General features: G+C 37.7%; 1 protein-coding gene across 6 annotated transcripts in view; it reads left to right on the forward strand.

Moving 5' to 3' along the window:
- Positions 1-22,993, forward strand: part of nfyc (nuclear transcription factor Y, gamma) — a 112,804-nt gene that overhangs the window by 43,253 nt on the left and 46,558 nt on the right. For 5 of the 6 annotated variants that reach the window (XM_039739433.1, XM_039739438.1, XM_039739434.1 and 2 more), the window contains exons 2-4: positions 17,289-17,398; positions 21,485-21,556; positions 21,743-21,856. In XM_039739433.1, the coding sequence (XP_039595367.1) occupies positions 17,297-17,398; positions 21,485-21,556; positions 21,743-21,856 (288 nt within the window). In that variant the 5' untranslated portion in view covers positions 17,289-17,296. The remainder of the gene's footprint in view (positions 1-17,288; positions 17,399-21,484; positions 21,557-21,742; positions 21,857-22,993) is intronic. The other variant, XM_039739437.1, reaches the window with a different exon arrangement.

Below are 22,993 nucleotides of genomic sequence, written 5' to 3' on the forward strand. Positions count from 1 at the left end.
CCAATCGAGATGCTATGGCATGACCTTAAAAAGGCAGTTCATGCTAGAAAACCCTTAAATAAAGCTGAATTACAACAATTCTGCAAAGATGAGTGGGCCAAAATTCCTCCAGAGCGCTGTAAAGACTCATTGCAAGTTATCGCAAACGCTTGATTGCAGTTATTGCTGCTAAGGGTGGCCCAACCAGTTATTAGGTTCAGGGGGCAATTACTTTTTCACACAGGGCCATGTAGGGTTGGATTTTTTTTTTCTCCCTAAATAATAAAAACCATCATTTTAAACACTGCATTTTGTGTTTACTTGTGTTATATTTGACTAATGGTTAAATGTGTTTGATGATCAGAAACATTTTGTGTGACAAACATGCAAAATAATAAGAAAGTAAGGTAATGCGCAAATAGTTTTTCACACCACTGTATTATGTTTAAGGAAGGAATTCATTTTTTACAGTGCCAGCTAGTGTTGTACAACTTTGCTAATATAAAAAAATGATTCAGGTTTATATAAGGAAGTGACCTTTTTCCATCTGATATTTAGATATTGGTTGAACACTTAAGTACTCAAAAAACACATTTTCTTAGCACTATATGCAAATAAAACTAGTTATTATGTAACTATTGTATGTAGTCCTTAATGTAAAGCACATAAACTAATTAGATGTAAATATAGACATAAATACTGACCTGTTGCTTCTGTGAAAGTGCTTTCAGGCTAGATTTAAATAAATAAATAACAATGGTCATCTGATACTACATTGATAAAATGTTAGCTACTTGTTTATCTGGGAGCCTGGGCTTGAATTGGGGGCAAAAAAGTACTTCTTCAGGGTTCAGCCTGAAATAATGCAGTATATTGCTTACCCAACTGGTATAAAATACCAGATAAAATTTGCTTTTGCTAATTCCATGCTGTGTATGAAAGTTATTTTATAATAGCCACTCCCTGCGGCTCTGCCCACGTAAGAGTGAAACAGGACAATGAGGTGGGCCCTGCCTCCCATCGGCCCTCAGCCTCTGTCTTGGATTAGTGCAAATATATCGCTCCTGCAAGCGAACTATGATTTTTTGCGACTTCTTTCATCACACTAAGTCGACCAAAACGTTCAAGCAAATTCTAGAAAAATGCTAGAAGTATCAAAAATAAGGTATGTGAGTTGGAGTTGTATGTAGCAGAGCATAATTATGATATAGCAATAACAGAAACCTAGCTAAATAACAAAGATGGGGATGAGTGTAACATAGAGGGATACACGTTTTTTAGGAAGGATAGACAGGACAGAAAAGGAGGTGGGGTTGGTGTTTATGCCAAACAGAATTTAAATGTAAGTCCTCTTCAGTTGGATGATGAGCCCCATCTTAGTGAGGACATGTGGCTTCGCCTGGAAAATATTAGGGACAGAGGTCTTATTTTAGGAGTGTGTTATAGACTACCCAATTCAGACAGTAATTTCAACACACATCTTATTAGTAATATCAAAAAGGCAAGTTTACAGGGAAATATTATAGTCATTGGGGACTTTATCCAAATATTAACTGGGATAACCTTGCAGATAGAGGAGTTTTTAGAAGTAATCTTTGACTTTTTTTTAACACCGCATGTTAAAACACCAACACTTGTTGAAGCTTGTCTGGATTTAGTATTTTGTAATAATCAAGATAGAATTAATGGTGATTGAACCACTAGGGTCAAGTGACCATAATGTAATGCAATTCTCAGTATTTTGTAAGAGTGCAAATGCAAACACTAAAATTAAGTGGAACTTTGATAGGGCAAATATTGACCGGATGCGACAAAGTCTAAGTAGGATACACTGGGATAAGCTTAAGTGTGGAGACAGTCAAGGAGCAGTGGAACAGGTTTAAAAATGTGTTAAATACAGGGTGGTCCAGATCTAAATATGCAATTATGAAAAGGCAAACACATCGCACTACATTTGGAATTAATAGAAAATGAAAAAAAAAACAAACTCCATAGTGGATTAATAAAGATTTAAAAAAGAAGTTGCAATGGAAAAAAACTGCTTTATAAGGCATTTAAGACTAATGACTGCAAAGTGAATCTTAGAGCATATGAGAACATGGGGGCAACCATTAAGAAGGATATCAGGGAGGCTAAAACACAGTTGTAGAGGAATATAGCAGATAAGGTGAAAGAAGACCCTAAGAGATTCTTTCAGTATTTCAGTAGTTAAAGAACAGTCAAGGAAGAGGTCAAGTGCATCAGGAATAGTAAAGAGTAATTAAAAGATACAGACAATGAAATAGCGGATGCCCTAAACGTACATTTTTCTGAGGTGTTTACAAGTGAGCAAGTGGATAACCTCTCAGAGGTAAACGGGAGTACTAAGGAGGTACTGAGGGATTTGGAAATTATAGGGGAAGAAGTACTGCTTGGATTAAATAGGCTGAAATCAAACAAATTACCAGGACCAGATAATATTTACCCTTGAGTTCTTAAGGGAGCTAGTGAGTACATGTATAATCCCTTGACACATTTTTAGGAAGTCGCTGCACACTGGAAAGATTCTGAAGGACTGGAAAATGACAAATCATCCAATTATATAAAAAGGGTGACAGTGCAGCTCCAAGCAACTATAGGCCAGTAAGCCTAACATGCATCACAGGAAAATTAATGGAAGGAGTTATTAAGGATAAGATTGAGCAACACCTGGCAAGGACAGGAGTTATTCTGAACAGTCAGCATGGGCTCAGAAGAGGGAGGTCGTATTTTACTAACATGCTGGAATTCTATGAGGAGGCAACAAAAGGATATGATCAAAGTGGAGCATATGATATTTATCTTGACTTTCAGAAAGCATATGATAAGGTGCCACATGAGAGGTTGAGCATCAAACTAAAAAAGTGGGAGTTCAAGTTGATGTTTTTAGATGGATGCAGAATTGGCACAGGAAGCAGAGAGTGATGGTGCGAGGAACCTCATCAAAATTGGCCAATGTTAATACTGGTGTTCCACATGGGTCAGTGCTAGGACTGCTGCTATTTTTAATATATATAAATGATTTAGATAGGAATATAGGTAGCAAGATGGTTAAGTTTGCAGATGATGCCAAGATAGGTGGATTAGCAGGTAATTTGGAATCAGTTGTATCATTACAGAAGGACTTGGATAGCATACAGGTTTGGGCAGATTTGTGGCAGATGAAATTTAATGTCAGTAAATGTAAAGTATTACACACAGGATGTAAAAATGTTAGTTTTGAATACACAATGGGTGGTCGGAAAATCGAGACTACACCTTATGTGAAAGATTTAGGAGTCATAGTGGACTCTAAGCTATCAACTTCCCAACAGTATTCAGAAGCCATTAAGAACTAACAGAATGTTAGGTTATATAGCATGGTGTGTGGAGTACAAGTCCAAGGAGTTTATGCTCAACCTTTATAATGCACTGGTGAGACCTCATCTGGAGTACTATGTGCAGTTTTGGTCTCCAGGCTACAAAATGGATGTGGCAGTGCTAGAAAAGGCCCAGAAAAGAGTGACTAGGTAGACTCCAGGGCTACAGTGGTTGTATTATGAGGGAAGATTAAAAGAGTTGAGCCTTTACAGTTTAAGCAAAAGAAGATTAAGAAGTGGCATGATTGAAGTGTTTAAAATTAAGGGAATTCGTACAGTCTATCGAGACTGTTATTTTACAATTAGTTCATCAAGAACGCGGGGGCACAGTTGGAAACTTGTTAAGGGTAAATTTTGCACAAACATTAGGAAGTTTTTCTTTACACAAAGAATGATAGACATACTTAGATTAAGCTACCAAGTAGTGTTGTAGACAGTAAGACTTTAGGGACTTTTAAAACTTGAGCTGTTGTTATTTTGGAAGAAATAAGTGGATAGGCGATACTGTTGGGCTGAATGGCCTGTTCTCGTCTAGATTATTCTAATGTTCTAAAAATCCGACAAGTAGTTCTCTCGTTTGCTAGCTAAGCGAATGTAAGATACGCCCTGAGGCTGGAGCGTGAGGAAGGAGGGCCATATCAGGGTGCAGAATGCAGTGCAAGTTATTTTCTTTTATATTTTAATTTGTGTTATCTATTTTGGGCTTTATTATGATTGAGGGAAGTAAGACTCAATATTTTGCAGTGGACAAGTATATTACATTGGCTATGATTCTAGTTAAATTTTTGCTACAACAGAGTATATCTGCTTGCTTATTTAATGCTCCATGAAAGACTAGACTAGTGCTTTGTCTACACTAATAAGTGTTCATTTTAAAACGCATAAATTTATCTACATTTCTGCATTTTTATTCACACTACCCTGTTATTTAATGCTCTCCAGGACGATATTCTTCTGAAAATTTAGCCTCCGCATTTTGGTGTATATGGATGTAAACACATTTTTCTTAAAACTGTGCTGTAATTGCACTGTGACAGATTCAAGTTTGTTTTGTGGCGTTTTCCCTGACTGGATCCTGCTCATTACAATGGCTCATTCTATCACTGGTCACCCTTCCAATAGAAATCCTGATTTGAAGCAATATGAGCAAATAGCAATGGCTATGATTTAAAATATGTTATTCAGCATGTCTGACCAAAAGGGCTATCACATTGAACTTTGCTGTTCAAAAATAATGTTATTTAAGAAGGGTCTGCTGCAAAGGCAAAAGCTGACATTCGATTTTAAAAAGAAGTGTTTGTTTTGTTTTTTTTCCCCCTGTACTAATTGTAATAATCCAGATTTGTTATGTAAAGCTGCAGTGTATCTGTTTTTTGCTACTCACTTCCACAATTGACATTTTTGTAATTTTTAATAGCTAGGTTTCTTCATTAGTAAAACTTTCAGCTATATGCCTTCTGGCTTTTTATTTTGTCCTTCTCCTGCCCCACTGGTGTGCTCTTTGATCCACAAGTCCTGTCGTGGTTGGTGGGGCTCTTGGGGCTGTGCTCATCCTACTAGACTGCTAGGGCCCTCCATCCTTCCATCCATTATCCAACCCACTTTATCCTAACTACAGGGTCACGGGGGGGATGGTCACGTTTTGGGGTCTGCTGGAGCCAATCCCAGCCAACACAGGGTGCAAGGCAGGAAGCAAACCCCGGGCAGGGCACGTGCGCACGCACGCACACACACGCACCAAGCACAATTTAGGATCGCCAATGCACCTAACCTGCATGTCTTGGGACTGTGGGAGGAAACAGGATTACCCGGAGAAAACCCACGCAGATACATGGAGAACATGCAAACTCCACAAAGATAGGACTCGGGAAGTAAACCCAGGTCTCCTAACTGCGAGGCAACAGCGCTACCCACTGTGCCACTGTGCTGCCCGCTAGGGTCCTCCATTAATTTTATTTTTTTTTAAATTAGGAAAAAATACTCTTTTTGTATAAAATGTACATACTGTACACACTTCTAGATTCACAAAGAACTCAATAGGTGATTTTCTTTTCTTTTTTATTTTTTCTTTTGTTGGATTGACAGGTGCCCTTCTAACGAATATGATCACATATAATACCCAAACTGGTTAATCAGGACAGACAGTAACTGAGCAATATCTTTTGTGCAAGAGGTTGCGTGTATGTCCAAATTCACCATTCTGGAATATTAACAATTACAAAGCACAGGCACATTAATTTAAAAAAAAAAAAAAAAAGAAAACCCATAAATATTGTACGATGTCCGGATATTGACCCTGCTATTTAATTACATTAATATCTGTAGATTTTTTATTGAAAGATCATCATATTATTAACAGAATTCAGCTATCAAATGGTATAAGCGAAGGTGCCAAACAGTCGGGCTAAATAATATACAGTACAGTATGCCAAATTTGATCACTGTAGGTGACCTGGGCATGGATATTCAAAAACAAGTTGTACCAAGGGAACTCCATACAAGGCAAGTTTTTACTTTGATCGCTTCATGTGGTTGCATGTCATGCAGCCACTGCATTGTGTCTTACATACATCTTGGTGATGCCCTATTCTGATGTCCTGTGTGTTATTAATATAGTATCTAGGCCATAGCTTAATGCTGTTACTAGGTTAACACTGTTGTGTGGCATCTGAGTGAGAGGTCTGCTCTGGTAATGTAAGCTTGTCTGCTGCACAAAATGACCCCAAACTCTCGTTACAGATCATCTAGTGCTTGATTGTTTAGTGTGTCAGCATCTCTTTTGCTCATTTATTTTGAAATCGGTGCTTCATCAGAATGGTGCAATAGGATTCCACTTATTGAAACTTAGAAATTCATATTGCTTAGTCCCCACACACAGAAATTGAAAGGCCCGCTTTAGGTGTTGCTCTGGGTGACATCTGTACCACATGTGTACTCCCAGCTTTTTTTTTTTTATTGCTTTTCTTAATGTTTTTTCAGTTATATAGAAGTTATCATTTTGTATTTGATTCTGTCCCATTTACTCTTAAGCCTAAGGCTGTTGTTTAATGTTGTGTTCTTATTTTTCATTTGCTTTCATTATAACTCTGCCTAGAATTTTGATTACTCTTGTTTTGAAATAATAGTTGCCAGAGTAGATGTCTGTCCTCGCTCTTGCTACCACTGTTGACATTACCATAATAGTAATGTATAAAAATAAACAAGTTTGAATGTGTTCAACCATTTACTGATTTTTAATTTGAATATTCAAACTTTATTTCCTGGCTGATTTGTCAGCCCTAGTGCACAATGCTCAGCAAACTAGCTTGTACATTCCTGTGCATTCCAGCTAAGAGACTGAAATTTCTTTTTTTATTTATTTTTTTTAAATAAACCTTCTTTTAGTAATTCTGTGGTTTGTCAGTTTTTAAGCTAAATGCAGAACATTCTATAGATTGCAAAATATTTACAAGCTACTCCTGAGCTACATGCAACAGCTTTTATGATAATTGTTCTATGCTTTTTAAAAAATGTAATAAAAACGTCCTTGCATTATTATGTAGTGCAGTTTAGATTTTGTTGGTATCTCAGGTGGTAATGCTCCATCATATTTTAAATCTATTACACAGTGAATGTTGAACTGAAGCTTGACTTTAAATAAGTGTATAGCAAATCGCAATTAAAATTGGATATTTTTTGCCCCAAATTGTTCAGCCACTGCTTGTGCTGCTTTCCTGTATGAATCTAAACTGCTTTTTGTAAAGTTTGAATGCAGCATACATACATAAAACAGAAATTATTTAGTGGTCGGCAGAGTTATTTTAAATAACACTGTTGACAGCCTGTAATCAGCATTTATTGCATAAACTTCGTGCTGCACCTTACTGAAGAGATTTTCTGCAGCAAAATGAATAATAAGGAGCTTAATGAACTGAATGGACATAGAATACAACAGAGCTTTGAATATTACAAGACAGATAGCGAGAGACACACAAAAGCACAATGCAGTAAAGCAAAGATATTGACAGGTGCACGTGCTTTATTTCTTTCTGAGTTAGTTTTACAAATGTTGCTTGGCACAAGATGCACTTCGAGTACAGCGGAGTGTTTTTAATAAAACTTCTTACAGTGAGTCTTGCAGACAAGTGTATCTACCGTATTCTCATTCCATCATCACAAGTGGTTGCATAGTACTCTGATCAGGTGGTAATGATGTCAACACAGAGAAACCAGTAAAGAAAACGGAGAAAACTAGGGACTAATAATGAGAGTACATCCATTAAGTATACTGTATTCCACTTTTGAAGACTGCTACTTTCAGATGTTATTGGTGCATTAACATGAAATTAGGACAGTTTGCTCTAGCTTCTTAAAGATTTTTTCTATGCTGTGAACATGCTCCTAGACTCATATAAAACACATAGGAACTTGACTTTAAGTGGACTTCTCATTTTGTACTACTACATGTCCCTTCAAGGTGTTTAATGCTGACGTACACATACCCAGTGTAGGTGAAGGTCTATGTCATATGTGTTTTCAGGCATTTCAGTATAGACAGAAATTCTTTCATAAACGATTTGAAAGCTCCAGTGTAGGCGAATAACATTTTGGTTTTTAAAAAAATAAATTAATATTGTGTACTTAGACTAGAACTAATGTAGAAAGACCACCACTTAAACACTTTTTTTTTGTACATCACGGTATATTTAGATAGAGCTTATTTCAGACAAGAAGACCGAATATTAAGCCATTGTCCAAAAATTCTTCTCCTTCAAGATACAAACCGGATTCCAAAAAAGTTGGGACACTATACAAAATCGTGAATAAAAACTGAATGCAATGATGTGGAGGTGCCAACTTCTAATATTTTATTCAGAATAGAACATAAATCACGGAACAAAAGTTTAAACTGAGAAAATGTATCATTTTAAAGGAAAAATATGTTGATTCAGAATTTCATGGTGTCAACAAATCCCAAAAAAGTTGGGACAAGGCCATTTTCACCACTGTGTGGCATCTCCCTTCTTACAACACTCAACAGACGTCTGGGGACCGAGGAGACCAGTTTCTCAAGTTTAGAAATAGGAATGCTCTCCCATTCTTGTCTAATACAGGCCTCTAACTGTTCAATCGTCTTGGGCCTTCTTTGTCACACCTTCCTCTTTATGATGTGCCAAATGTTCTCTATAGGTGAAAGATCTGGACTGCAGACTGGCCATTTCAGTACCCGGATCCTTCTCCCACGCAGCCATGATGTTGTGATTGATGCAGAATGTGGTCTGGCATTATCTTGTTGAAAAATGCAGGGTCTTCCCTGAAAGAGATGACGTCTGGATGGGAGCATATGTTGTTCTAGAACCTGAATATATTTTTCTGCATTGATGGTGCCTTTCCAGACATGCAAGCTGCCCATGCCACACGCACTCATGCAACCCCATACCATCAGAGATGCAGGCTTCTGAACTGAGCGTTGATAACAACTTGGGTTGTCCTTGTCCTCTTTGGTCCGGATGACATGGCTTCCCAGATTTCCAAAAAGAACTTCGAATCGTGACTCGTCTGACCACAGAACAGTCTTCCATTTTGCCACACTCCATTTTAAATGATCCCTGGCCCAGTGACAACGCCTGAGCTTGTGGATCTTGCTTAGAAATGGCTTCTTCTTTGCACTGTAGAGTTTCAGCTGGCAACGGCGGATGGCACGGTGGATTGTGTTCACTGACAATGGTTTCTGGAAGTATTCCTGAGCCCATTCTGTGATTTCCTTTACAGTAGCATTCCTGTTTGTGGTGCAGTGTCGTTTAAGGGCACGGAGATCACGGGCATCCAGTATGGTTTTACGGCCTTGACCCTTACGCACAGAGATTGTTCCAGATTCTCTGAATCTTCGGATGATGTTATGCACAGTTGATGATGATAGATGCAAAGTCTTTGCAATTTTTCGCTGGGTAACACCTTTCTGATATTGCTCCACTATCTTTCTGCAACATTGTGGGAATTGGTGATCCTCTACCCATCTTGGCTTCTGAGAGACACTGCCAATCTGAGAAGCTCTTTTTATACCCAATCATGTTGCCAATTGACCTAATTGGTGTTTATTGGTCTTCCAGCTCTTCGTTATGCTCAAATTTACTTTTTCCAGCCTCTTATTGCTACTTGTCCCAACTTTTTTGGGATTTGTTGACACCGTGAAATTTTGAATCAACATATTTTTTCTTTAAAATGATGCATTTACTCTGATTAAACGTTTGATCTGTCATCTACGTTCTATTACAAATAAAATATTGACATTTGCCATCTCCACATCATTGCATTCAGTTTTTATTCACAATTTGTTTAGTGTCCCAACTTTTTTGGAATCCGGTTTGTACATACAGGTATATAATTATTTATGCCTGAATTGAATGTTGTGCTAAATTTATTCCAGTGTTCCATATGTGTTCATGTTAGGATTTTCTTTGAGACGAAAAATTAAATAAATAAATAACATTAAGAGTTATAGGCTCAACCTACTTCATTAACCTAAATTGGAGGTTCCCACAATTACATACGTTCACTGATAAAGGAGTGTACTTTAATGCAATAATTGAAATTTTTAAGTGTTTTTTTTTTTTTATTTAAAAACTTTTCTAAACAATATAAAATTGGTTTTTAGTACAGTCTAGCAGCCATCAGTTTGAAAACCACAGCCCTCTAATGGACAGCATTACAGTGGTAAAAATCCCAATAAATATGTTCATTTTTTACAGGAAATATTCATATTTTTTCAGTTTATTATACAGATTAATGCTATGTAAAAATGTGTGTATTATATTTGAAGGTACTATTATGAACTTTTAAACTTTTAAGTTTTAAAACTTATTTTGCTGCTCTTTTGCAGTAACTTCATTTAAATAGATGTATAGACTTATTCCAGTATGCTGGGAAATAAACGTTTGGATGTGGCTTATAGGTTGCGTTGAAATTCCAGCTGGGAAAATCTTGTGTAAGTGGAAGGACAGGCATTTTAGCCAGGATAAAGGAAGGATTCATGACTGGCAAGGAAGCCATAATGTAAGAACGGCTTTGGAGACCTCCAGAGGGAGCTGCCATGGGAAAAATGCTCTGGTTTCCACACCACCTGGAAAGGCTTTGGATAACATGGACAGGAAACTGGAAGCAGTTCCCGGGTCTGGTTTAAAAGGAAGTCCGCTGCCTTACTTGAATTGAGTCAGAGTCCAGGAAGTAGTAGGAAACACTCAACAAGAGGTGGAGAGGAGGAAGAATTCATTTGTTCTGCATAACTGTGGCTAATTACTGGAGAGATGATTGTGTTTAAAGGTGCTTCTGTGAATAAATGCCTTTTATTCATTTATAGGTGCATCTCACCTATAGGTGCCACTGACGGTCGGCCTTATATGGGCAGGCACTAAATTACGTGGGAGGTGTAACTCCGCCTCCCACAGGCATCGAGCAGAAGTCTATTATGGTATATGGACGAAAAAATAGGTTCAAGTTATGACCATTACGCGTAGAATTTCGAAATGAAACCTGCCCAACTTTTCTAGGTAAGCTGTAAGGAATGAGCCTGCCAAATTTCAGCCTTCTACCTACATGGGAAGTTGGAGAATTACTGCATCAATGTGGCACTGCTGAGGTGTTATGGAAGCCCAGGATGCTTTGATAGCGGCCTTCAGTTCATCTGCATTGTTGGGTTTGGTACCTCTCATAATTCTCTTGACAATATGTGGTTTAGGTCAGACGAGTTTGCTGGCACAGTGATACCATGGTCATTAAACCAGGTTATTGATACTTTTGGCAGTGTGGTCAGGTGCCATGTTATGCTGGAAAATAAAATCAGCATCTCCATAAAGCTTGTCAGCAGAGGGAAGCATGAAGTGCTATAAAAATTCCTGGTAGATAACTGCACAGACTTTGGACTTGATTTAACAGTGGACCAACACCAGCAGATGACATGGCTCCCCAAATCAAAACTGACTGTGGAAACTTCACACTGGACCTCAAGCATCTTGGATTCTTTGCTTGTCCACTCTTCCTCCAGACTCTGGAACCTTGATTTACAAATAAAATGCAAAGTTTACTTGCATCTGAAAAGAGTACTTTGGTCCACTGAGCAGCAGACCAGTCTATTTTCTCCTTAGCCCAGGTAAGATGCTTCTTGCGTTGTCCCTGGTTCAGGAGTGACTTGATACAAGGAATGCAACAGTTGTAGCCCATGTCCCGGATACGTCTGTGTGTGGTTGCTCCTGAAGCACTGACTCCAGCCGCAGTCCATTCCTTGTGAATCTCCCCCAAATTCTTGAATTGGCTGTGCTTCACAATCCTCTAAATGTTGCAGTTATCCCTGTTGCTTGTGCACCTTTTTCTGCCACATTTTTCCTTCCATTCAACTTTCCATTAATATGCTTGGATACAGCACTCTGAACAGCCAGCTTCTTTAGCAATTACGTTTTGGGGCTTACCTTATTTGTGGAGGGTGTCGATGACTGTGTTCTGGACAACTGTCAAGTCAATAGTCTTCCCCATGATTGTGTGGCCTACTGAATCAGAATGAGAGACCATCTAAAGGCTCAGAAAACCTTTGCAGGCGTTTTGTGTTAATTAGCTGAGTGGAGTGTGACACTATGAGCCTACAATATTCTAATTTGCTGAGATACTTAATTTTGGGTTTTCATTAGCTATAAGCCATAATCGGTAAAATGAAAAAAAGAAATAAAACCTTGAAATAAATCACTCTGTATGAGTTTCACTTTTTGAATTGAATCACTGAAATAAATGAACTTTTCGATCTTCTGATTTATTTAGATGCACCTGTAACATCTGGTGTTGTACTGTCTTGAGTTTGGGGCTCTCTGGCACCATCTTGTGGTCACACTTGCAATTAAACGGTGAAAATTGATTTAGTGGTACTCTTGGGGTCTAAATTTTGAATATTTTTAAACCATTTGTAATTTCAAGATTAGGCCATACTATTCATTTTTTTACTTAAGAAATACATTAATCCCCTGCCTATTGCGGAAGTTGCATTCCAGACCCATCAGCGATAGGTGAAAATCCGCGATATACAGAGACCATATAAATAAACATTTTTTTTTTATATAGTTTAAGCCTTAAAATACCCCCTCACACACTTTAAACACATGTAAACTTATTAAAACACACTTTATAAACACATATGATATGTGGATGTCGGGCTAAGGATAGGAGTAACATCTCTATTATAAAAAAAAAAAAAATCTTGGCAGTGAGACCAGGGAGATGAAGACAGTTTGATGTCCCACGAGAGACATTTTAACGGTCACGCAAGACAAGGCAGTGAGGCAGATGGACCGCTGCTGTACAGGCTTTTAAATGATCAACGCACAGATCGACAAGCAGAGCAGGCATCTTGGCAGAAGCAGCGCAAAGCCAGTAGCTGATCCTTCCACTTCAGACCATTACCCCCAACCCCCTTCACAACGTGAGCAGTGTGAAGTCCTGCGAGAAAGAGATTTAACCACACCTGGGGCTGGAAATAATGGACAAATATTGCTTTTACAAAAGGTTTAAAGTAAAAAAGAAAATAATGCATATGTAACAATTCCCATGAAAATAACAATCTCTTTAAATTGTTTATTTGGTAAACCAAACCCGGAGGTGGGCGAGCAGGGGGCAGGGCCTCCTAGTAATATTAATAATAAATCTGCGATGTAGCGGGTGTGTGATAGCTGAACCGCGATTTAGCGGGGGGATCACTGTACTGCACAATTTAGACCTTAACACGCTGAAAAATTAATTCACATTTATTTTTAGTCAACCTGATTATTGTAATGCTCTCATAACAGGACTACCTAAGAGGCATTAGCTGGTGACGGTTCAAAATGCAGCAAGAAGAATCCTAACCAGCAAAAGAAAATTTGAGCACATCTTACCAGTTTTAGCATCATTACATGTTACCTGTGTTCTTTTAGTGTAGTCGCTTTCAAGTGTACCGAAATGGCCAAATATTTTACACCTTTCGACCACGCCAATGCCTCTTAAACATCTTAGATTCACAGGTGATGATTTCAGTAGTGGACACTTTGATAGTTATGAATGTTTGTTTAAACTCTCAAAAGCTGGATGTCAAGTTATCAATGAAACCGGTTGTATGCTTACAACGCTTGACAGATGCCGAATGTCACTTCAACACAAGTCCTGCAAATACTGTTGTAATTGAAACAAACCATGAAACTCAAACCGATCTATGACAGCAACAATCCAAGCTGGTGAGATTTGAAGCAAGATTACTTTTTACATGGCAAACTGTACGTTGTATGCTCAAGAGTAAGCTCAGCGCACAGCTTGGTCATATTATAACCGGAGGGCCGAACTGACAATGTGGTATACAAAGAGATTCTTAACATATAATTATTGGTATATTTTCCCTCAGTTTAAAAAGGTTTGATTTTCTTCTTAATAAAAATTTTCAGGCAGTAGATGTGTGTGTGTGTGTGTGTGTATGTATGGATGTTTGTATATTGTTAGAGGTGGCTGGGGTGGCGACCCGGCCGGGATGCCCAGGAGGACCGGAGGAGGGCTTGCACCTTCCCCAGACCATCTGGGGTTGACTGCCCTTGTTCCTTTTGTATATGTACATACAGTGGAACCTCGAGATAAGAGTTTAATTCGTTCCAGCACTGAGCTTGTATAGCGAATTTTTCGTATCTAGAACAAACTTCCCCACTGAAAATAATGGAAATCCAGTTAATCCGTTCCGCACCCCCAAAAATATCAATATAAAAATCAATTTTCCTAACAAATAACACTGATAAATATTATATACAAGTGGAACCTCGGTTTGCGAGTAACTTGGTTTACGAGTGTTTTGCAAGACGAGCTAAATTTTTTTTAATTTTGACTTGCTAAAACGAGAGATGTCTTGCAAAACGAGTAGTATGGATACACTTTATCTGCAGAGCGTCATGTGATCATAACTGAGCTGATGGTTCTTCTCTCTCCTGCGCTTATCTCTCTCGCTCGCGCATGCCTCTCTCTCTCTCCCTCTCTCTCTCTCTCGCGCGCGTCTCTCTCTCCTTATCTCTCTCACTGCGCGCGTCTCTCTCTCTCTCTCTCTCTCTCTCTCTCTCTCTCTCTCTCTTGAGGGTAGAAAAGCCAAACAAATTACACCTTTTATTGGCTAACTAAAAAGATTACAATATGCAAGCTTTCGAGGCAACTCAGACCCATTCTTCAGGCAAGATGTAATCAAACCTTGCATATTGTAATCTTTTTAGTTAGCCAATAAAAGGTGTCATTTTGCTTGGCTTTTCTCTACATTCATAATGGCTAACACGGTACAACACCCTAGTACTCCTCTTGAGGGCAATAGTCTCCTATTCTCCATCTGCATGTCCGCGATATTTTTGGATACACTTATACCGCAGACTGCTACAGTGAAACAATGAAATCACAAGAGCACAAACGCGTAGATCCTCACGCTATGGGAGAACAAGGAACACTGAGTGAGCTGACGGGCTGGCAGCGTCAGCTTGGGTGATTTCCCGAGTCGAGGCGGATCGGGAAACGCTCACGCATAACCACAGCCTGGCTCGTAGCTCGTTATGCGAGCCAATGCTCGTATTTAGATCTGAATTTTTTGCTCATACTTTCCTCGTATCTTGAATTTCTTGTATACAGACCTGTTCGTATCTCGAGGTTCCACTATGTGTGTGTATATATATATATGTGTGTGTGTGTGTGTGTATATATACAGTAATCCCTCGCTATATCGCGCTTTGACTTTCGCGGCTTCACTCTATCGCCAATTTTATATGAAAGCATAACTAAATATATAACGCGGATTTTTCGCGGGTTCTGCGGACAATGTGTCTTTTTACTTCCTGTACATGCTTCCTCAGTTGGTTTGCCCAGTTGATTTCATACAAGGGACGCTATTGGCTGATGACTGAGAAGCTAACCAATCAGAGCACGCAGTTAAGTTCCTGCGTGCTTAATGCAGTGTTAACCAGGAAGTCTCGTCTCGCTCATTCAGCATCAACGTGTTTCGCTGTCTAAAGAGTTGTGCTCTTTTGTGTTTATCTTTGTGCATAGTCAAGCCCATCATTATGGCTCCAAAACGATCTGCCACTGCTTCAGGGGAAGTGCCCAAGCGCAAACGGAAGATGTTAACGATTGCCGAAAAGGTAAACGTTTTGAATTTGTTGAAGGCTACGATTCTTTTTATTTAAAAAGTAGGAAAGGAATATAAGATCTATGGCCCCAGTGTCCTTTTAACCAGGGTGCCAAAAAAGTTTTAAGTGGATGTAATAAGGCAGTAGTCTGGATGGAATCTGCTTTAGGGATTTGAATTGAAGACTGCCAGAAGAACAACAACGGCAGTGCTACACAATTGCCTGAAGTGGCTCCTTTGGAAGAGCTGTAACTCTCTCCTTTGTTGTGCAATAAAATTAAACTCATTGTTATCGGACAAGTCATCGTGTCATTGTTGGTAAGTAACGATAATTAATTTTCTACTTACAGTACTTAGTACATGTACGTACGTTTAGTGTCACTGTACACACATTTACTGTATACTATTTTTCTTGCATTGTACGTATTTATTGCTGGTGGCCTGTCTATTGTAATGGCTGTAACATATGTGATATCGGAGACACTCAATATCTTTAAAATAATATTTAGGTTTTACTGTATATAAATATATATATATATATATATATATATATATATATATATATATATATATATATATATATATATATATATAATTTCAATGAATCTTACCTAATATCTAAGAATACAAAGGGATTATGCTGTATAACTCTGCGGGGAATATTTATAAACAGTGTGGGAGAGTTTATAATGGCTTAAAATATATAAAAATAACCATACAAACATATGGTTTCTACTTCGTCTGGAACGCAACCCCCGCGATCGAGGAGGGATTACTATGTGTGTATGTGTGTGTGTGTATAACACACTACTTCTCCGCTGCAAAGCAAGGGTATTTTGCTAGTGGTATATAAAGCTCTGAATAATCTTACTCCCTTAAATATATTGGAAGTGCCTGTCCCTGGTTCTAACCTCAGATTGTCTTAACACTGGTTTGCTTGTTATACCGAAAGCTAAGCACAAAAGATGTGCTTTTTTTTGCTGTTATGCACCAAAAACTTAGACTACCAATTAGTGATATGTCACGCTAATATCTTTTGATCAATTAAAACTATGAAAACCCCACTTTTTCAATTTGCAGTTTTTGTAATTCACTGCTGTTTTACTTTCGATAGATTATTTATGCATTGCAATATCATATACTTAATGGATGTACTATCATTATTAGTCCCTAGTTTTCTCTGTTTTCTTTACTGGTTTCTCTGTGGTGGCACCACCACCATCTGGTCACAGTACTATGCAGCCACTTTTGATGATGGAATGCGAATAGATACAGTGAGTCTTATAGACAAGAGTATCAAATTGTCAAAAATGAAGATTGAAAAATAAGACTGACTTTAGCAGCTTAGGTAGAATACCAAGTAGGGGTTAGGTGGTCTTTTGGCCTGGAATCCCTGCAGATTTATTATTTCTTCTCTATAGCATCTCACCCTGGAAGGTGTTTTTTTTTCTCTTCTTTCTTCTGTCTTTCCTAGTGGTCTGACTATATTATTGGGCTTAGTCTTAATGAACTTAATGAAAAAAAATCTACTACTTTGTATATATGTGTTAATTAAGTGCATCCTGATTGTTTATGGATAATTTTTTATATATAACTACTTCTGACTTGCTGTTTTTGCCTTGTAACTCTTCTTTAATAATGTGTTCCTTGTATGAAAATGTACTATAGAAATGTCACTGTTTTTCTTATTCTTCAGTTATTCAAGTATTTTTTATAGAACTAGAAGTTTTGTACATACTATATACATAAATCTATAAAATAAACTTATGTCTCAAATACATATATTGTTTGTTTTTAAACAGATCTCAAGATGTCTGCAGATTCTTCATTTGGTACTGGGGGAAGCGATGCCCAACAGACTCTCCAGTCTTTTTGGCCTCGTGTATTGGAAGATATTCGCAACCTCACTGTGGTATGTAGCGTTAGTATTTCAGGCATATTTTTTCATGCCTCAACATTGCAGTTTATAATGATACCATTGAACATTAAAATGCACTGGTCTTTTGTGGCTAAACATATAGAGAGATGTTTTGGTTATAGTTTTTCATATTAGTTTCTCACCACCCTTTTACATACTTTACCTCAGTGATGTGCACTTACCTTTTGGTGGACAGTAGCTCAAAAACGTGAGAAGAGATGCCTAATGGGACAGAATTAGTTACATTTAAATTGTAGAGACAAATTACCCAATTTGTTACTGTGCTTTTTACTTTACAGGAAACTTGCATGTAATTTCATGGGTATTCTGATATTCACAATCTTGGCAAAAACGTTTGTCCATGATTGCCAATTTTTAGATTATAAAGGACATTACACATCCTCTACTGCATGTATACATCCATTTCCCTAATATAACATTTTAACAAGCTAAAAGATCAAAGAAAATGATTACTGCCTAGTTGTTGTATGAAATGGCAAATAGATTTTTTTTTTTGGCCATATTGTGTGTCAGATACTAAGAAAGCCACTAGAACCGAACATATAACTTTCAGCAAGAAACAATAATAATTATTATGATTAAAAATCCTCATGTACATGTGCTGTGAATACTTTCTGGATGGACTGTGCATCACTTTTTCCACATTTTGTTATGTTACAGCTTTATTCCAAATGGATTAAATTCATTTTTTTCCTCAGAATTCTACACACAACACCCCATAATGACAACGTGATAAAAGTTTACTTGAGGTTTTTGAAGATTGATTAAAAATTAAAAAAACACTGAGAAATCACATGTACATAAGTATTCACAGCCTTTTCCGTGAAGCTCAAAATTGAGCTCAGGTGCATCCTGTTTGCCCTGATTATACTTGAGAAGTTTCTGCAGCTTAATTGCAGTCTACCTGTAGTAAATTCAGTTGATTGAACATGATTTGGAAAGGCATACACATGTCTATATAAGGTCCCACATTTGATAGGTAATGTCAGAGCACAACCAAGCATAAAGTCAAAGGAATTGTCTGTAGACCTCCGAGACAGGATTGTCTCGAGGCACAAATCTGGGGAAGGTTACAGAAACATGTCTGCTGCTTTGAAGGTCCCAATGAGCACAGTGGCCTCCATCATCCGTAAGTGGAAGAAGTTTGAAACCACCAGGACTCTTCCTAGAGCTGGCCGGCCATCTAAACTGAGCGATCGGGGGAGAAGGGCCTTAGTCCGATAGGTGACCAAGAACCTGATGGTTACTCTGTCAGAGCTCCAGAGGTCCTCTGTGGAGAGAGGAGAACCTTCCAGAAGGACAACCAGCTCTGCAGCAATCCACCAATCAGGACTATATGGTAGAGTGGCCAGACAGAAGCCACTCCTTAGTAAAAGGCACATGGCAGACCATCCCTACAGTGAAGCTTGGTGGTGGCAGAGTCATGCTGTGGGGATGTTTTTCAGCGTCAGGAACTGGGAGACTAGTCAGGATAAAGGGAAAGATGACTTCAGCAACGTACAGAGACATCCTGGATGAAAACCTGCTCCAGAGCACTCTTGACCTCAGACAGGGGCGACGGTTCATCTTTCAGCAGGACAACGACCCTAAGCACACAGCCAAGATGTCTTGCAGCCACTCCTTTGATAACTCTGTGAATGTCCTTGAGTGGCCCAGACCTGAATCTGATTGAACATCCCTGGAGAGATCTTAAAATGGCTGTGCACCGACGCTTCCCATCCAACCTGATGGAGCTTGAGAAGTGCTGCAAAGAGGAATGGGTGAAACTAGCCAAGGATAGGTGTGCCAAGCTTGTGGCATCATATTCAAAAAGACTTGAGGCTGTAATTGCTGCCAAAGGTGCATTGACAAAGTATTGAGCAAAGGCTGTGAATTCTTTCCTGTGATCAATACATTTTTTGTAAAGTTATGTAAAATTGGAGCTGAGATTAGTTTCCATTGACACTTGGGATTAAGTTGTTTAAAATTTCTTGGATTATTAATACAACCCCTAAATGCCTTAATTCAATCCAGTTAATTTGACCGTGGATCGTAGGTGGTTAATAAAACCGTGCCAAATGATTCCAAATCTTTTTATAATAGTACCAGGTCACTGCCACTTCATCGCTTCGTGTATTGTTTTTTTGATAATGGTGTTCATTCACACATGCCAGTGGATTTGCCACCCGTCCCTTATGATAAGGAATTAACACTTTTTGGAACGTAAAATTCTGCATGTTGTATTAAATCAATAAGGAGTGCAATTCTACCAGTATTTTTATACACATTGATTCATATATACACTAGTTTTTCAAAGTGCAGAAAACATGAGAACATTAAACTCAAACCAGTCATACAAAAATGAAAATCTTTGACTACGTTTGTATCATGCCAACATTACAAATAGATGAGCAGTGCACGCTGAGCGAGATTGCATGACCACATCTTCCTTCCCGTAATGCTGCGTTTACACATTGATAGGAACATCCAGATCAAGACAGTACGCAGGGATTTCTACTATCGAAGTCGCCTGTAAAAGAGGCTCCTGAAGTATAGATCAGAGAGGGAGACAGGATATCGGAAGGTCTGCCCTATCCCTGGTGATGAATATGCTTGCCATCAAGTTTTTTTTGGTTGCCTTTGTGGGAATATCTGACCTTAAGCGGTAAGATGCTGGTGCAACACATGTCCAAACAGCTAAAGAATAAATGGCACACAGTGGAATAGTTTGATTTCCTTATACCTCACTTGGATGTCCCCAAAAACAGACATGATACTGTATGATGTTATCATTTATTATTTGTGTGTTGCCTATTGTAGCCTTAGTTATAGCCTACAATAGCATCTATTCTACCAATAGGATTACGTAATAATCAGTGCAAATTGATCATGGTAATATTTCTATTTGGGCTGAAGGTACTTGTTTTATAATTTAGAAGTGATACTTTAATAATGTACAATTTTTATATTCTAACTAATCATCCGTATCAGATACATATTTAGAATTTTTTTAGTCTATTCTTTGCTATTTAAAAGCCTAAGCTATGTTCAATTTCAATCTAATTATTGACTCTACTTCTACAGGTAACAGCTGCAGGGGGTGGACTTGATTGAACACAAGTGCAAAACTATGATTTTGTTTTTTTTTTTATTTTTTGGTTAATTGTTAGTGGTTTTGCTATGTTGTCTTGCAACTTCGCAGCTCAAACCATACAGATTGGTTTTCCCAAATATTACAGCAACCCATGGGAGGTTGGTGGTCTTTGGGCATTGTTTTTGTTGCACAAAAGTGTGCAATTTTTGTGTAAGAAATTAATCACCAAGTTATTTCTGCTTTATAGAAAAATACTGGTATGCTTGAAGGAAATATGATAAAATTAATATGTCATTAATTTTTAATAAAAATTGTAATCACACAGTTAATCAAGATTATATTTTTAATCGAACAGCTGCCCTATTTAGAGTAAAAATTCTAACAGCCTTATACTGTGTGTCCATTCCCATGTAACAGCTGCCTTATATGCTGTAGGCAGGCTTCAAAAGTGTTATTTGTTTAAAATTATAATTGATTGATTTTATTGATAAAATAAATGGTTTTTGAATGCTTCTCCTCATTGAGCCAAGTACATTTTAACTGAAACACCAATATGCCGGAAAAAATTTTGAGCAACAATATTCCTAGCCGAATATGTTAATTAAAGGAGGCAATTGCTGAAGAGTGTCTGTTTTGAATTCTGCCAAAGAATGCTTGGTGACTCTTTAGACTGATAATGCAATTGTATCTCTTAGCTTCATTAGGGTGGATAAGGAATGGACAGGTACATTTTGAATGCTACCGTTAGTTATTAATAAGGCAGGCAGTTTGCAGTTGAGGCTTTGGACTTCAAAGCCTAAGGTGGATAAAGGTGGGACCAAGCTGAATAAGTAAATTCAAGTATACATTGCAAATTTCAGATGATTGTTTTTTAAGTTTAATTTACAAAATAATAACTCACAATTGTACACCTTGTTAATACATATTTTTTTCTTGAAGTGGTTTTGTGTTTTTGCTACACCACTAACATTTTACATGTGTCCCAGAAGGATTTTCGAGTTCAAGAGCTTCCTCTTGCCCGCATCAAGAAAATTATGAAGCTGGATGAAGATGTGAAGGTACTGTATATCTCATTTCAAAGCATATTTATTACCACTGTAGAGTTTAAAGTAATTTGCATGAAGTTATTGTGAGTGGGGAACTAGCTTTGCTGGTCTTTCTCATAGTAGTGGTGACAAAATGTGGGGGTCCTGCTGCCTTAGTAAATTTATCACATCCAGAGTTTTTTAATTTCTTTATTGCAGATGATCAGTGCTGAAGCTCCAGTTCTCTTTGCTAAAGCTGCCCAAATCTTCATTACTGAGCTGACATTGAGGGCCTGGATCCATACAGAAGACAATAAACGTAGGACTTTGCAGGTACAATTTTAGTAGTTTTAATTTTATCATTATTTCCTCTACAATCTAAAACTAAGCTTATTAAGTATAATGATAGGCTGAGAATTGATAAAAAAAAATTTGTGGAATCAAATCTGTACTTGTTTCATTTCAAGTTCAAGAAATTTGTCATTGTGTAACGCAATGAAATTACTTTTATGACAACCCCGAAGTTGCATTTAAAGAATAGAAGTAACAAAATTAAAAACTTAATTCAAGTAAAAAAAAAAAAGAGAGAGAGAGAATAGTCATAAAAAATGTCAAATGTTTTCAAATATGTCGTATACAGTCTTGAGTGATGAAGTAACCAGATCAAATTATTATTGCCCAATGTACAGCACCTTCAATTGTTATTGCCTCTATTAATGAATAGTACATTGCATATTTATATTGTATTAGTATATTGCATATTACCAACATAGCTTATTGCTTAATTATTGCTTGTTTCGCAAATTTGTCAATCAGTGCAGTCAGCCTAGTAAAAAGACAGCTGAAGTCAGATGCAAAATTCTCAGAGTTCAAGTCTGCTTATCTGGATGTGAGGTGTCATGGAATTGTATAGGGGAAATAATATACAGTATTGTTATTTGGAATAAATACATTTCATGTGTGATCTGTGTCTATAACGATCTGGGTAAATGTAGGATGACAGGAAATGTGAGGCAAGAAATGCTGAACACATAACTAAAACAAAGTTTTTCATGTTTTAGTAATAACAAAATGCTGATGTGAAGTGTATAATGTGTGAAGACTGAACTCCATATATAACATAATCACTTGCACAAAAGGTATAACAAAACAAGTGGACTTTTATTTAAGAATATAACCAGAGGAAAAGAGATCATTCAATTTACATGTTTCTGTCAGTGAGTAAAAACCCAAGCTCAAATATCAATCAACACAAAGTCAACATGTCTGCTTGGCTGATGCAGAGGTTAGAACTGCTGCCTTGTAATCAAGAGGATGTGGACTAAACAACTATTTACTGCAAATGCTTTTGAGCTGTCGCCGGAGGCTGCAAAACAAGCAATTTTCTGCACCACCTTAGCCGCAAACATGCTTTGGAGTACCATGAATGTATGGAACTAAGATTGACACCCAGGTAAAACTGAAAAAGCT

The sequence above is a fragment of the Polypterus senegalus genome, chromosome 17, assembly GCF_016835505.1.
Source record: "Polypterus senegalus isolate Bchr_013 chromosome 17, ASM1683550v1, whole genome shotgun sequence".
In the NCBI taxonomy this organism is placed as follows: domain Eukaryota; kingdom Metazoa; phylum Chordata; class Cladistia; order Polypteriformes; family Polypteridae; genus Polypterus; species Polypterus senegalus.